Below are 16,455 nucleotides of genomic sequence, written 5' to 3'. Positions count from 1 at the left end.
TGCTAATCGTAATGACCTTGTGTAAGGTCAATGATAGCATGGTGGGGCTGTGGTCCTACAAGATGAAGTCCTGACAAGTGACAAATCTCTAAAAATAATTTGGCAGAAATAGTAAAATACAGCATACAAAAATCTGCACCATAAATGCAAAATGAACGTTGGATTGGTCCAAAGGAACATAAAATGGTCTGGATAGTCGGAGGCTATTGCATTATGTGTGTCTCAGCATATAGCGAAGCTAAACACTGGCAACACCTGGTGGTATCAAGGGGAGGTAATGAGCAAGAATTACTGCCCTATGTCTATCTAAAAAAGACAGGATAAAATGTTTTTCTTCTTTAGTAGGGCTAGATTCACGAGGTACCAGGCTAATATTCCTAACATAATGTGATTGGTGAACATATTCGAAGGAGAAATACTATTATGGATAGGCTGAAGTTTTTAGAATTGTTCAAGCTTAGTTGAAACTTAATAATTGCCCAATAAAACAATCTAATCCACAATTTTCATTTTGATACTAGATGGAATCAACATGAATTTCTTTCATAATTATCCAAAAATGTATGTGTTGCTATTGATGATGTGGATCTTGATTAAACTTGCTCGTTGTTACTGCCACATCATATCAGTTGATCAAAGCATTTTTCCCTAGTCTCAGTGCAATGAAAGAAAAGAATTTATTCTGATTAAAAAATGTTCTATACCTAAGGTCAGAATAAACACAAAAGTCAACAATTTTGCTTATACATGCATTATACATAAAGATTAAGAATAATTAAATGGTCGCTGCATGAACCCCTAACCCCCTCCCCCCTCCTGCTGTGTATTTATAGAAGTGCTACTTTTTACAGGGTATAAATATTTTAACTCACCTTTGGTAAGTACATACATATCTTGAACAGTTTTGGTGGAGAGTTCTTTCAGGGGCTGACCACTCAAGCCTCCTGTTTCAACTTTCTGTGGGCTATTTAATGATGCTGGTCGACTAACTGTTGTATTACTGACAATTAACCCATCAATATAGCCCTGGAATAATAAGATGGGATATTTTATTCATACTCTGAATTAACATAATCACAAGAATTCTGACAAGATTAATCTGCAGCATTTGTAAAAAAGTTGTGACATTTGAAGCATTTTGTAACAAAGTTGTTACATTTAAAGCATTTTGCAATAAAGTTGTGACATTTGAAGCATTTTGTAACAAAGTTGTTACATTTAAAGCATTTTGCAATAAAGTTGTGACATTTGAAGCATTTTGTAACAAAGTTGTGACATTTGAAGCATTTTGTAACAAAGTTGGGACATTTAAAGCATTTTGTAACAAAGTTGGGACATTTAAAGCATTTTGCAATGAAGTTGGGGCATTTAAAGCATTTATAATAAAACTGGGACATCTAAAGCACTTTGTAATAAAGCTGGACTCTTAAAGCATTATGTAATAAAGTTGGGACATTTAAAACATTTGTAATAAAGTTGGGCATTTAAAGCACTTTGTAATTAAGTTAGGACATTTAAGAATGTTCATTTTCAACATTTTTATGCTTTCTGGACATTTTTAGACCGTGAGTAGTCTAATGGCTTGCTTGGACACGTGTAGGACAGCAAGAGTTTGTTCCTGGGCAAAAAAGACTAACACCCTGCAATTTTCACAATGTATATATGACTGGAAGATGCCTGTGATGAAAGTAAACTCAGACCAAAAAATTTCTATGGACTATCAGATGTAGTTACTTGTGAGAGAACTCCTTCTGCAAACAACATAGACAGATTGATCAGGGTCCATTTGGTTTATTTTACTGATTATTTCTAACAAATTGCACACACAGAGATATTAACCAATAACATATTTGAGTCTATTCAGCCTGCAATTCAACTCAGCTTATAAGTCAGTATGTAGAGTATTTGACTAATTTAAAATTGCATTAGACCGTTACAACTTAGCATGTTAAAAACCGCTCTTTTATCTGAGCAATTTCAAAGTTTTATGAATAATTTTAAGTCCACAAAGAATTCAGTAGTTGCTTCTTCTTCATCATGATCATGTCAGGCAATAACAGCATACACTCATGATCATGTCAGGCAATAACAACATACACTCATGATCATGTTAGGTAATAACAGCGTACACTTATGATCATGTCAGGCAATAACAGCATACACTCAAGATCATATCAGGTAATAACAGCATACACTCATGATCATGTCAGGCAATAGCAGCATACACTCATGATCATGTCAGGCAATAACAGCATACACTAATGATCATGTCAGGCAATAACAGCATACACTAATGATCATGTTAGGTAATAACAGCATACACTCATGATCATGTCAGGCAATAACAGCATACACTCATATCATGACAGGCAATAACAGTATACACTTATGATCATGTCAGGCAATAACAGCATACACTCATGATGATGTCAGGCAATAACAGCATACACTCATGATTATGTTAGGTAATAACATCATGCAATCATGATCATGTCAGGCAATAACAGCATACACTCATGATCATGTCAGGCAATAACAGCATACACTCATGATCATGTCAGGCAATAACAGCATACACTCATTATCATGTTAGGTAATAACAGCATACACTCATGATCATGTCAGGCAATAACAGCATACACTCATATCATGCCAGGCAATAACAGTATACACTTATGATCATGTCAGGCAATAACAGCATACACTCATGATCATGCCAGGCAATAACAGCATACACCCATGATCATGTCAGGCAATAACAGCATACACCCATATCATGACAGGCAATAACAGCATACACTTATATCAGTAGCTGTGACTATTTTACATAGTTCTTATAGTGAAATTTTGACAAGTAAACCAAAAAGAACTACATTATATATTTAAAATGATAAGTATAGCAAACTCCAGACAAAACAATGAAGCCACAGTAATTTTATTGGTAAAGCATTACATTTGTAATTCAAGAGTTGTGGATTTAATATCTGCCCAGGCCAGCCAGGGTTGGCTCCCTTGACGTGTTCTTCACAATGGCACCTAGCTTCCAATTCCTTAGCGTGGTATAGGTGGTGCTCACCAGATAATATGTACTTTTGAGAGAGTGACGTATGTAAGGTGAAGTAGTTCGCATTTAAAACATGCACAGTGGAGAGAATGTTTGCATACCTCTATGCTACATTAATGTAATGTGGATGATATTTCTTTGGGATATTGTACTTTTGGAAATTTTACATGATTTAAGCACACTGCTAACTAAAATGACTGCTCCCTGGTGAAAAAAAATCAGTCTGAATTAGACTAATGTACACTATACATAGCAGCTATTAAAATAGGGAAAATGAATTTTGCCAGACTAGACAATACCAGCTTCTGAAAGTGCAATGAATGAATTACCAAATATATAAAATGTAAAAAAAGTTATCGACTCTTTTTTATACAATTTACCTCTGAAGTTCAAGAAGTGAAAATGACCAAGTAGAGCTAGAACTTTTTTGAAAGGTGCACATTTGAAGTAAGGCCAAGCTGTATACTCTATAACCCATAGTACACCCATCAATCATACACCAAAATAAAGGGAATTAAAGGTTCTTTGCATTATATCTAAGATATACAAGGTCTTTTTTAAATAGCCAGTATAACCAGTGAGGAAAGCCGGGGACATTCTTTTTCTTTAAAATCCTAAAATCCTATGCAAAATGCGAAACTGTATAGCGCCACCTTAAACAAAATAAAAAAATGTTTGCAATTATTTTTTTTATTTTCATATAATTATGTATGATGTTCTGAATAAAATGGTACATTCATATTGATGTTAAGCATGAAAATAAGCTAATTATGATAATTTTTCTCTTGCTTACATAGTTTGCCATGAGGTATGTTTGTGTGAGTAGTGACCTTAATTATGGGGAAATTAGAAGACTTAGAATATAGGAAAAGAGTCAACTTAAATTTAAAACTGTTGCAATAAGTGACAGAAATATATGGTGAAAATGTTTCTTTTCATTTATTTGCAATGAAATAAAAAAAATAAATAAAGAGAAAGTGAATTCGCTTCTTCCATATTAAACAATAGGCAAATATTTTACACTTTGACCTTTGACCTTTATGAAGCTGATGAGTTACCTCCCTTTTCTAATTGTAAAATTCATTGTTGATATCTAGAAATAATTCTGGCTAGTTTCATGTTCCTGTCATTCAGCATAACATTGGTTGCTATGTTTACAAAATGTAATGTGCATTCTTAAAATAGCTCACTTCTAACATGGGGGGGGGGAGGCTGGACTTGTTAGAGACTCTGACACTCATAAATACTGTTCTGTGGGGAAAAAGGCAGGAGAATTATTCATAAGGATTGTTTTGATGCTTGCGACTTAAATGTTTCAGCCATATAAACATAATTAAATCATACAAAAATAATACCTACATCTTCTTTATGGTGGCGCTCACCAGATAATATGTACTTTTGAGAGAGTGACGTATGTAAGGTGAAGTAGTTCGCATTTAAAACATGCACAGTGGAGAGAATGTTTGCATACCTCTATGCTACATTAATGTAATGTGGATGATATTTCTTTTGGATATTGTACTTTTGGAAATTTTACATGATTGAAGCACACTGCTAACTAAAATGACTGCTCCCTTGTGTTAAAAAATCAGTCTGAATTAGTCTAAAGTACACTATACATAGCAGCTATTAAAATAGGGAAAATGAATTTTGCCAGACTAGACAATACCAGCTTCTGAAAGTGCAATGAATGAATTACCAAATATATAAAATGTAAAAAAAGTTATCGGCTCTTTTTTATACAATTTACCTCTGAAGTTCAGGAAGTGAAAATGACCAAGTAGAGCTAGAACTTTTTTGAAAGGTGCACATTTGAAGTAAGGCCAAGCTGTATACTCTATAACCCATAGTACACCCATCAATCATACACCAAAATAAAGGGAATTAAAGGTTCTTTGCATTATATCTAAGATATACAAGGTCTTTTTTAAATAGCCAGTATAACCAGTGAGGAAAGCCGGGGACATTCTTTTTCTTTAAAATCCTAACCCTATGCAAAATGCGAAACTGTATAGCGCCACCATAGAGAATACAGTATTGAAAATGCCATTCAAAACCAACCAATCAACCATCCATTTACAAAGCCCAAACAACCTCCACAATCATATTGTTATATCCATTATAAACAAGATAAAATATTCTTTGATATTTCATTATGATTGTGTTACAAATGGAGTTTACTGTATTCATTTTGCTTTCTGTGAAATATTTCATGACATTCTAAGCTCTTTTTTATAAGAGGTTAACACACTTTTGGGAAAAAGAGTATTTGTCTTCTCAGATTCAATTTTGGACTTGAATTAAATAAACTGGACAAGTATGATATTTGGTCAAATCATACCAACAAAAAAAACTACGACTGATTCCTACCTCCTTCTTTGTGATAACAGATGCAATATCTTGCTTATCTTCATCTGTGAGATCAGGGGCTATCTTTACTAGCAATGGGGGTTTCTTCTCTGTCCGAAGAAGATCCCTTGCTTGGGACACCTGGATATGCAAAATATATAGTCAAACTTGGGTTAAGTAAGTAACATAACCCTTAAACAATGTTAACATGGAAGATATCTGTGTTCTAATGAATGCAAAAACAGTTGGCTAAGAAGCCATGGATAGTACAATGCTTCATGTAGAAATTTCTTCCAATGCTGTTGATTGCATATATTATGAAAATAATTGTTTCAAGGTTTTTCTATACTGTGTATCTTCAACAATTTTTCATAGCACTTCAGAATTATTTGTTCAAGGGCCAGCGTGTTCTAAAATGATCACTTTTACTGATCATTGCCATCACACCTCTGTCCATGTGGGTTTGAGTCTTGGGCTTGGCCAATGTGGGTATATATCAAAGCTTGGCAGTAGCTTCCTATGGGTTGGTAGCTCTAATTGGGATTTTACCGGGGTTTTCCTTCACCAGTTATGCTAGCAGCCATGTATAGCCTATTGTGTTCTGAAAAATGGCATTACAACAAAACAAAACAACAACATCATTTGTTCAGTACTGAAAGGCCTATCTGCCATGATGCTTTCTGTCAATGATGGTCAAATTCTACTGATTAGTTTTTGAGAGAAAGAACTTAAATGTTTTTTCTATTCCTAGCAATTTGGCCATATTTGATAGACGATCATAGTAATTTGTACATTTTTAGAAATTTGGCCATATTTGATAGACGATCGTAGTAATTTGTACAATTTATTTATAGAAATTTGGCCATATTTGATAGATGACGGTAGTAATTTGTACAATTTATTTATAGAAATTTGGCCATATTTGATAGATGATCATAGTAATTTGTACAATTTATTTATAGAAATTTAGCCATATTTGATAGAAGATCGTAGTAATTTTTACAATTTATTTATAGAAATTTGGCCATATTTGATAGAAGATTGTACTAATTTGTACAAATTGCAAATCTGAATACAAATTGCAAATCTGAATGCCTTCATACTGACCATTAAATTCTGTACAGCAAGTTTTTAGAATAAATTAATAAAAGGCTTTTCTTTATTTAGAAATGTCAGACATATCTGATGATAAATGGTGCCATTTTGTACAAATTTAAAAGCTCTTCATGCCAGGTTGTCTTCTGTCAACTTCGTCAAATTTTGTGGAGTGGCTATTTAGAAAAATTATTTAAAGTTTTTTATATTTATAGTAACAGCAACCAAATAAGATTACAGATAAACATCATTTGCAAAATCTTTGAAGCCATTGAGGCCAGAGGAGTGCTTCCTATCAAATTTGGCTGAAGTTTGTTCAGCAGTTTCTTTAGATGTTTAATAGCTTGTCTACTTTTAGTAACAGTGGCCATATTGGATGGCATATAAGCATCATTAGTATAATATTAAAAGCTATTCATGCCAAGATGTTTTCTGTTAACTTTGTCAAATTCAGTTAATTATGTTTTGAAAAGAAATTTTTCATCAGTGCGTTTATAATTTAATAATAATGGCAATATTTGATTATAATTTAGTAATAATGATAATATTTGATTATAGACTGGTATCAATAGCACTAATTTGAAAGCCCTTCATGACAGGATGCTTTCTGTCAAATTTGGTTAAATTCTCTTCAGTGGTTTTTGAGAAGAAGTCTTTGAAAAGGTTATCTTTTTTTTCTGTAATGGCAGGCATATTTGATGATGGATTGGAATAATTTGTACAATTCTGTTAAGTGGTTTCTCAGAAGTCATTTAAGGTTTTTCTTATTTTTCGAAATAACTTCGAGGCCAGGTAAGCTAAAAACTTGATATAATTCATGTAGTTAAAGCTTAATCAAAAATGCTGTAATACAATATGTGTAAAATATTAGGAAATATTCTTCATTGGTAAACTCGTGCTTTACATGAATATGGTGTTCCTAAGAAACCTTGCATGTGTCGAATTTGCATGAGCCAAACCCATGCATCAATGAGGAGTCAAGTCTTCATCCTGGTAAAACACATACAAATTGTTATTCCTACTTGGCAACCCATGCTGCACATTCGAGTATATATATATATATATATATATATATATATATATATATATATATATATATATATATATGACTTGCATCTTGGTATGTAATTTTCTGATTCCTTGTTAATATTAATTCACATAAATGTGAGATGCAGGTAAGCTGCATATGTATGAATCACAAGTTTACTGATTATAACTAATGCTTACAATTTACCTAATTTCTATTTAACAACTTATCATTTGATGTTATTAGGGTGATCTTTACTGAGAACAATGCATTAGATCTGTACACGTGATAACATAATAAACACACACCTTGATCTTGCAGACAGTATGTGTGTAATGTAGTGCCTCACTATTAAGACCATCAGTATATGATTGTCCTTAAAATGCAGGTACAGTATTGGATCCTATTTGATTGGTTAGATTTTGTTTTATCAGTGTTATTATACTGATTTCACTTTCTTTAGTTTTTGGCTCATGGGAGTCAAAATATAATGTGATCCCCGATATTAAATACTATTTCTGTATTTGAATCCACTTTCACAACATAAGCTTATCGGAACATCTCTCAGTATAAAGTTCCCTCACTTCAAACATGTCATTTTTAAGTCAACCATGAACAAAACTACAAAGAAGGAGCACTGCACTGTGGGGATTATGGTCCTGTTCAAGCAGAATTGCCAATAAATAAAGACTTTGCAATAAAGAACCAATCCAGAAATCCCACAGTACACACGCACATTTCTGAGAAAGAAAAGAGTAAGGGGTGAGTTTCACTGCAAACTGCATGTCCATTACATCAAAGAAAACCTTTAAGGGTTGCAAAATGTTCCTTGACCACTTTCTAATACATTTAGTTTTACATGGGGACTCACTGTAACATGATTGTATCAGTTTTTGATGTGGAAATAAAGGCTAAAAATCAATCTGCTGGAACATATAGATACAGTAGGCAAGATAATAAACATAAATAAAAATATAAATGCTGAACAATTTACCAGACACATATTATGACCTGGATCTAGATGTTTTCTGTAAGATCAAATACCTTACCTTATCCAATAAATTGTCCAGATTTTCCTTGCCTTGCATATCTCGCAGACCAGGTGTGTTCGGACTGGAAATATTTATTACCAAATAATCAGCTACTTTGCCAAACTTCCTAACTCCCTTGACATAATCCCCTACTGCATTTTCTGAAGTTTTATTCTTCCCAAGGTTAACACCAACAATTCCTTTAACTGAAAATAAAATTAAATTGAAAATAAACAACAATTCAATGGCATAGAGTTGTGGTTGCAAAGACTCATTTAGAGTATTTTAATCTGGTCATTTTAAAATCAAATAAATGACTGGTGCAAACATTTTACCTATTTCTTTTTTAAACCATGGATTTTAGTCAGAAGTGTCAGCATGCATAAGAATCAAGATAAAATTAAATATCACACAACACAATACAGAGAATACTGAAAGCTTGGAGTGCTGAAGACACATACCGCTCTTAAAGAACTAATATTTTTCAATATTGGTTTCATTATATGTTTCTACAGAATTTATATTACCATCTGAATGCAAATTTTTTAAGTAAATTATGTTTAAGTAAATTATGTTTCTCCGAGAATATTTACCCAACCACATTACATTAAGATAAGCCTGCTACATCATGAATCCAGCCCAACTATAAAAACAGAAAATTATCTTTTTGTATTTCAACAGATATAAGGGCAATAACTCTGGTAAAATGTAAATGCATTTGCCACAATCAAAGCAATGAAAGTACCCTGAAATTCTTCTGGTGTTTTTTTATATCCTCAAACCTACACTAACAGTCTTCCTGACTTTAGTTAGCATTACAGAGAGGCTTGTTATAGTGGTTACCTCTATATAGAAACCACCTACATTATTACAGTCCAGTATAATAAGTCCCATATACTTGGTGTAGATTTCCCTGGATACAAAGGTCACTTTCTGCTAGTCCTATGGACATGATTGCACATGCACATAGAACACAACATTAATGTAACAATGTTTCTATTGGTCTCGTTTATCTTATCATGCAAACATAAAGGCATGGACCCAGCAAATTATCAAAGCACTGCTGTAAACGTGTGTGACCATGACACACCAAGGTAAAAAGACTGAGCATGTAAATTGTTAAAGAATTGGCATTATAATATTCAGACAAAAATCCATTAAACATTAACCAAAACATTAAGCAAATCTTCTGTGACTGTATTCTTTACACTATGAGGTTAATGAACGTGTCATAGATTGAACTGCTTAGCTCAATAATGATTCATGCCAAGTATGATGGGACATTATGAATCGGTTTAGGAAATATATGCCAATTAAATTTTTTTTTAAACAAAATGGTAAACTATATATTTGTTTGTAACAGCAGATCAAAAAATGCACCTAATGTTTATGAACAAAATAAAATGTGGGAAATTACAAGGCTGCAAGCTGAATAGCTATTTTGCTTTCTTGCTAAACAGATGAATAATGGACACATGTAGATGGACAGCAACCAAACAATATTTCCCCTTCTGTTATTGCTACGGGGCCATAGCAAATTTCTGAATCTTATTTGCCAGCCATACTGGAATGGCAGATTGTAGGAACTTCATCTTGCCTCATCGTGGTCATATATCATGAACAGTCTGGTCTCATTGATCCAACACAAACTAAAAGTAGATGTGTATGATCTGCAGTCCAATAATGAGTCCCATTCTCTTTTTGCAGTGGGTGCATTAAAACCTTTCTGTCCTTATCTACCAGCCACACTGCAATGGCAGATTGTAAGAATTTCATTTGCTTCATGACCATATGTTATGAACAGTCTCAAACAAAGAGACCAGATTTAAGATTATAATGAAATACTGGACAGACAGACATGTATCACTGGTTAAAATGAGAAACAATGCAGCTGTTGGTTTACTAATGACATTTAGGCCTCTTCAATATAAAGAAAATCACTGTCATAAAAAAGCCTGTTCAACCCAAATGTAAACTGTATTATAATCGATCTATATCAAGTTATTTTGCATTCAGATAAACTGATCAAGATTATTGTGTTATAGAATGTGACTAGTCACTAAATTCAACCCTAAAATATACAGGATTATCCAGTGTACAAGAAAATGTCTGCACAATAGAATGGCCCTTATTCCTTTTTTTATTATTGTATTAATTAGTTTTGTCTAAAAATTCCTTTGACTGCTCCGGTGGTCTAAAAATGGTGAGAGCATCTTCCTCATGAGGTTGCCGGTTTGAACCCCAACCAAGTCATACCAAAAGCTTATAACTATGGAACTCAGCATTAAGAGGTTAGTGTTAGGACTGTTCAGTCTGGTGTCAGGATAATGTGACTGGGTGGGATATGATCTACATTTCTGCGGCATGATGCCCCAGTGCTAGACATCATTATAAACTGTCACCCTGCAGACATCATAGCAATATGATTGAAAAATTGTTAAAGCTATGTTAATAATCCAAATCTTTCTCTCTCACACACACACACAAAGTCATCTAAAAGACTTTTTTTTTAAAACTTCATGACAAATGTCTATAGACAATCATCAAATATATTTTTTTAATTTAAATGAATATCATTTGAAATTTTTTATTGCTGTTGGTGATCGTTAGTGCCAACATAGACCAAATTACTTGCGCATGAAATTCAGATAGGCTCAAAACAATGAAAATCACAAAATGTTGCTTTTTGTGGGAGAAAAATGAATTTTAATTACATAATAACTATCTGCTATTATTGCATTTTCCAGGCTTTAGTCCACAATCCAAAGACACCATTCCCTCTTCAAATTAGTAACTTTAGGTCTAGAATAAAAAAAGAAACTATTCCAAGTCTGGTACCTTAGTCCACTTCCATCAATTGGAAGACCTTCCTTCTTTGACTTAGACTGAAAGACATTAGACTGGAGAAAGAGGATTAGATTGGGGAGGGAGGATGGAACTGTACAATAATAGCAGGAAAGTATTACATAATTAAAATCAGTTTTACCTCCCAAAACACAACATCTTAATAAAAGTAATAAATTATCTGCCATTAGTGAAAAGCTCAGTTTGCCAACCAGATGGAAGGCTGATAACCTAAGATAAGCTGTCAAGTGAATTTCCCATTGTAATTAGTAGGCTGTTTGATGGTCAACTGAAGGATGGGTTGACAACTTGATGGGCTGATACAAATGGACCCAAAGCATAAATACACTCACTCTGGTGCACCACTGAACAAAGGTAAAATGACAAGAAAGTGGAGTGAGAATGCCAGAATGGCTTCTGGTACCAAGTAACTGGTAATAGTCTGTCTATAACTGTTGTTAGACCAATATCCTGGAGACCTGAGCCTGGTGCCTGGGGTCAGATCTTCAATGACCATCATCTGAAACACTACCTAGTGTCCAGGTAATGACCAGTCATATGCAGACCTTATTCAGAGAACTCTATTCTGTCTGTACTTCCCTTCCATCATGAATGTAACACTCACTGTTTGGGGCTGGTAACTTCCCTATATTAGAAGTTTGGAAGATCCTTCCATTGGAGGGTTCCTTTTAGTGAAAGTGGGTGACTTAGTGACTTTGGAAACTCCCTCTCAATGAATCAGGTGACTTCCAAATGCCCAGAAGTGACTTGATTGAAGCAGGCAACTTCAGTAAACTGCAAAGTGCAATATCTGCAGGCAACTTCTGTACAATGGAATATACCATGGCCACTACTCTCATTGAATCAGGTAACTCCTGTACAATGGAATATACCACGGTCACTACTCTCATTGAATCAGGTAACTCCTGCACAATGGAATATACCATGGCCACTACTCTCACTGAATCAGGTAACTCCTGTACAATGGAATATACCATGGCCACTACTCTCATTGAATCAGGTAACTCCTGTACAATGGAATATACCACGACCACTACTCTCATTGAATCAGGTAACTCCTGTACAATGGAATATACCACGGCCACTACTCTCATTGAATCAGGTAACTTCTGTACAATGGAATATACCACAGCCACTACACTCATTGAATCAGGTGACTTCTGTACAATGGAATATACCATGGCCACTACTCTCATTGAATCAGGTAATTCCTGTACAATGGAATATACCATGGCCACTACTCTCATTGAATCAGGTAACTCCTGTACAATGGAATATACCACGGCCACTACTCTCATTGAATCAGGTAACTTCTGTACAATGGAATATACCATGGCCACTACTCTCATTGAATCAGGTAACTCCTGTACAATGGAATATACCACAGCCACTACACTCATTGAATCAGGTGACTTCTGTACAATGGAATATACCATGGCCACTACTCTCATTGAATCAGGTGACTTCTGTACAATGGAATATACCACGGCCACTACTCTCATTGAAGCAGGCAACTTCAGTAAACTGAAAAATGCTATATCTGCAGACAACTCCTGTACAATGGAATATACCATGGCCACTACTCTCATTGAATCAGGTGACTTCTGTACAATGGAATATACCACGGCCACTACTCTCATTGAAGCAGGCAACTTCAGTAAACTGAAAAGTGCTATATCTGCAGACAACTCCTGTACAATGGAATATACCACGGCCACTACTCTCATTGAATCAGGTAACTTCTGTACAATGGAATATACCATGGCCACTACTCTCATTGAATCAGGTAACTTCTGTACACATATAAGTGCTGCCATTGAAGTAGGAAACGTCCATACACTGGGAAGTGGCATAGCTACAGGCAGCTTTCATACACCGATAAGTGCCAAATCCCCATCTTGAGAAGATGAAGAAGAGGCATGACTCTTCTTCCTGGTCCTGTAGACCCATCTACTTTCCATCAAGTCACAAAACCTGTTAGGCCACAAACACATGCTGTGCACACAAGACAGGTGATGTGAGTGTCCCATATTGCCTTTCTATGCCCATGTTTGCTATGACTTTCAGGCATTACTGAAAGCTGAAAGGAAATATATTAATACAAACAAGGAACCAGAACAACAAATGGTAAGAATTACTTACCCTGAAACTGGTTCTTATTTGAAGAACAAAAGCTAAGAAGCACTGTTTAATTACTGAAGTAATCATAACCTTCAAAATCAATGAAATTGGACACAGATACATCAAAATAAAGCAAAGATTGGGATGAAATAAACAAATATAACACAATAAAAGATATGACTGATGTAGAAATGCCTATGATGCCTAAACTGACAAAGTGCTGAGACTGGTCATGTTATTTATTATAGACCTTTAATTACTAATTGGAGGAGGTAATAAGGAAATGGTGTTCTTGGACTGGGGACTTGTTGTAGGGCTTAACGCCATTTTTCAGCACACGATAGGCTATACATGGCGGCCAGTATTAATGGTGGAGAAAGAACCTGGGAAAACACCGGAAAGAACCACTGAATCATGAGAAGCTACTGGCAAGCTTTTTCACATACCCACATTGGCTGAATCCAAGACTCGAACCCATGCAGACAGAGTTGAGATGGCAATGATCCGTAACGGAGAGCACTTTAGACCACTTGGCCACTCAGGGCGGACTGGGGACTAATGGTAGGAAACAATTATGACAATGCAGTAACAGCAGGTACTGTATTACTGCTATTAGAAGAGCACGTCATATATCTGGATGTGGAGCGGTAGCTAGAACTCATACCCGAAACCTTTAAAGAAAATCAAACTTGGTTTACAATAAAAGCAAATCTTAAAGCCTGATTTACAATCAAAGCAAATCTTAAAGCCTTATTTACAATCAAAGCAAATTTTAAAGCCTGATTTACAATCAAAGTAAATCCTAAAGCATGATTTACAGTCAAAGCAAATCATAAAGCCTGATTTACAATCAAAGCAAATCTTAAAAAAGCAACAGCGTTATAGGTACAAGTACCTTTCTTTATTCTTACATCGCTGTAATCACAGGTTGTCTCAGTCCAAAGATTTATATTTAACATATTTCTTGCCTCTCCCATTTGTGGGAAGGAAATCATTTCTACAACAGAAGAAAAGAATGAAAAGTTGTGCCATCTTTCTCTTATATCACTAGATACAGAAAATTATTGATTTTAGTAATCACACCCACCTCTACCCTATGAACCTTCTTGAGAAAAAAAACCCAGAAGGTCCTTGTGGGGGTGATATTACTCATCTGACATACCTTGGCCTAAAAGGCAAATATAGTATAAATATGTCTTGGATTGAAATACACATATGTCAAAATTTCAGCCATTTTGTATAAATCATTACTCTCAGATAGCCTGGGTACAAATTTTGATAAAGCGTGTCCCAAGAAACATTCCTATCACACATGATCAATACTAAGCCATTCTGGGTAAGTCAAAAAAGTTTTCCACATGGATGCAAAGGAATCTATTCAACTGCAATTTGAGCCACTCCATGCATCATTCATGTGCAAAGAAACATTCCTGTCAAGTTTGACCCAAGCTGGTCCATGTCATGACACTAGTCTGCAAGCAGCAAATCATGCCATTTCACTAGTCTGCAAGCAGCGAATCATGTCATTACACTAGTCTGCAAGCAGCGAATCATGTCATTACACTAGTCTGCAAGCAGCAAATCATGTCATTATTCTAGTCTGCAAGCAGCAAATCATATCATTACACTAGTCTGCAAGCAGCATATCATATCATTACACTAGTCTGCAAGCAGCATATCATGTCATTTCACTAGTTTGCAAGCAGCAAATCATGTCATTACACTAGCTGTCAAGCAGCAAATCATGTCATTACACTTGTCTACAATCAGCATATCATACCATTACACTAGTCTGCAAGCAGCAAATCATGTCATTACACTTGTCTACAATCAGCATATCATATCATTATACTTGTCTACAAGCAGTATCACCATGTCATTACACTAGTTCGCTAAATTTCATAGAAAATTCATGTAACATTATTATACATATGTTCATGAAACTACAGTTTAAGCTGTGTCTTAGTTATTTACCAGCAACTGAAGTTTCTGCCTCCCTGACTTTTAACCTTTCATATACTGCATCATGACCTTCACTATTGAAACCATATCTAGAAAAAGAGAAAATACTGTACACATTGCAACAACCATTTACAAAGAAGCAGCAAAGAACAAATCAATCTTGTAACATCATGACCTTCGCTATTGAAACCATATCTAGAAAATGAGAAAACACTGAAGACATTGCATCATCCATTTATAAAGAAGGAACAAAGAATAAATAAATCTTGTAATAATTAACAGCAATTCTGGACTATATATATATATATATATATATATATATATATATATATATATATATATATATATATATATATATATATATACATGTGTGTATGTGTGTGCATGTGAAACCCCTCAAAATCGTCCCAACAGCATACCAGACGAATTCCCCTCAAAATTGAAATGGGGTGGGGGAGTCCCCAATAATTCCTTCTTATTATCTTATTATGATAATTTTTCCCCCTGTAAAAAAGATTCCATCTCTGAAAACCAGAGCAAATTTTGATCCCAAATTTTCAATGTTATAAAAACAATTCTTTTTATAGTAAAATAAGTTTCTTTGAGAAACTTTCCCAATCATAATACCTTGCAATTCCAGCCCTTCCAGATAACACTTTTGCTAGAAAAAATTGGTTTCTTCTTTAAATATGTTACCCAATCATAACACCTTAGGAGAATAGGTAAAAGATGGAGGGAGTTACATCCCTTTACAACAGATATGCCATCTCTGGTCCCCTAAGGTACATGAAATAGCTTCTAGATAACCTGACTGGAGAAGACTCCATCTGTCGGGGAGCAGTGTCAAAAATGGAACATTTTTCCTCCCACAAATTCAGCAAAGTTGTGAAGCTGTCTTATGAAGCTGTCATATGATCTGGAAGAGTGGCCTGTTACACCAC

The 16,455-nt window shown here is 34.7% G+C and overlaps 1 protein-coding gene across 3 annotated transcripts in view; it reads right to left on the bottom strand.

Annotated features, from left to right (window-relative positions):
- Positions 1–16,455, bottom strand: part of LOC149780281 (dihydroorotate dehydrogenase (quinone), mitochondrial-like) — a 49,957-nt gene that overhangs the window by 20,007 nt on the left and 13,495 nt on the right. For 2 of the 3 annotated variants that reach the window (XM_089937079.1, XM_089937081.1), the window contains exons 4-8: positions 15,527–15,603; positions 14,448–14,549; positions 8,585–8,772; positions 5,435–5,554; positions 873–1,026 (exon numbers count right to left, since the gene is read on the bottom strand). In XM_089937079.1, the coding sequence (XP_089793205.1) occupies positions 873–1,026; positions 5,435–5,554; positions 8,585–8,772; positions 14,448–14,549; positions 15,527–15,603 (641 nt within the window). The remainder of the gene's footprint in view (positions 1–872; positions 1,027–5,434; positions 5,555–8,584; positions 8,773–14,447; positions 14,550–15,526; positions 15,604–16,455) is intronic. The other variant, XM_089937080.1, reaches the window with a different exon arrangement.

This window comes from Sinohyriopsis cumingii, chromosome 16, assembly GCF_028554795.1.
Source record: "Sinohyriopsis cumingii isolate HCF-2022 chromosome 16, ASM2855479v2, whole genome shotgun sequence".
Taxonomy (NCBI): domain Eukaryota; kingdom Metazoa; phylum Mollusca; class Bivalvia; order Unionida; family Unionidae; genus Sinohyriopsis; species Sinohyriopsis cumingii.
The sequence above is the reverse complement of the archived record's forward strand: the minus strand, read 5'-3'. Positions and strand labels throughout refer to the sequence as shown.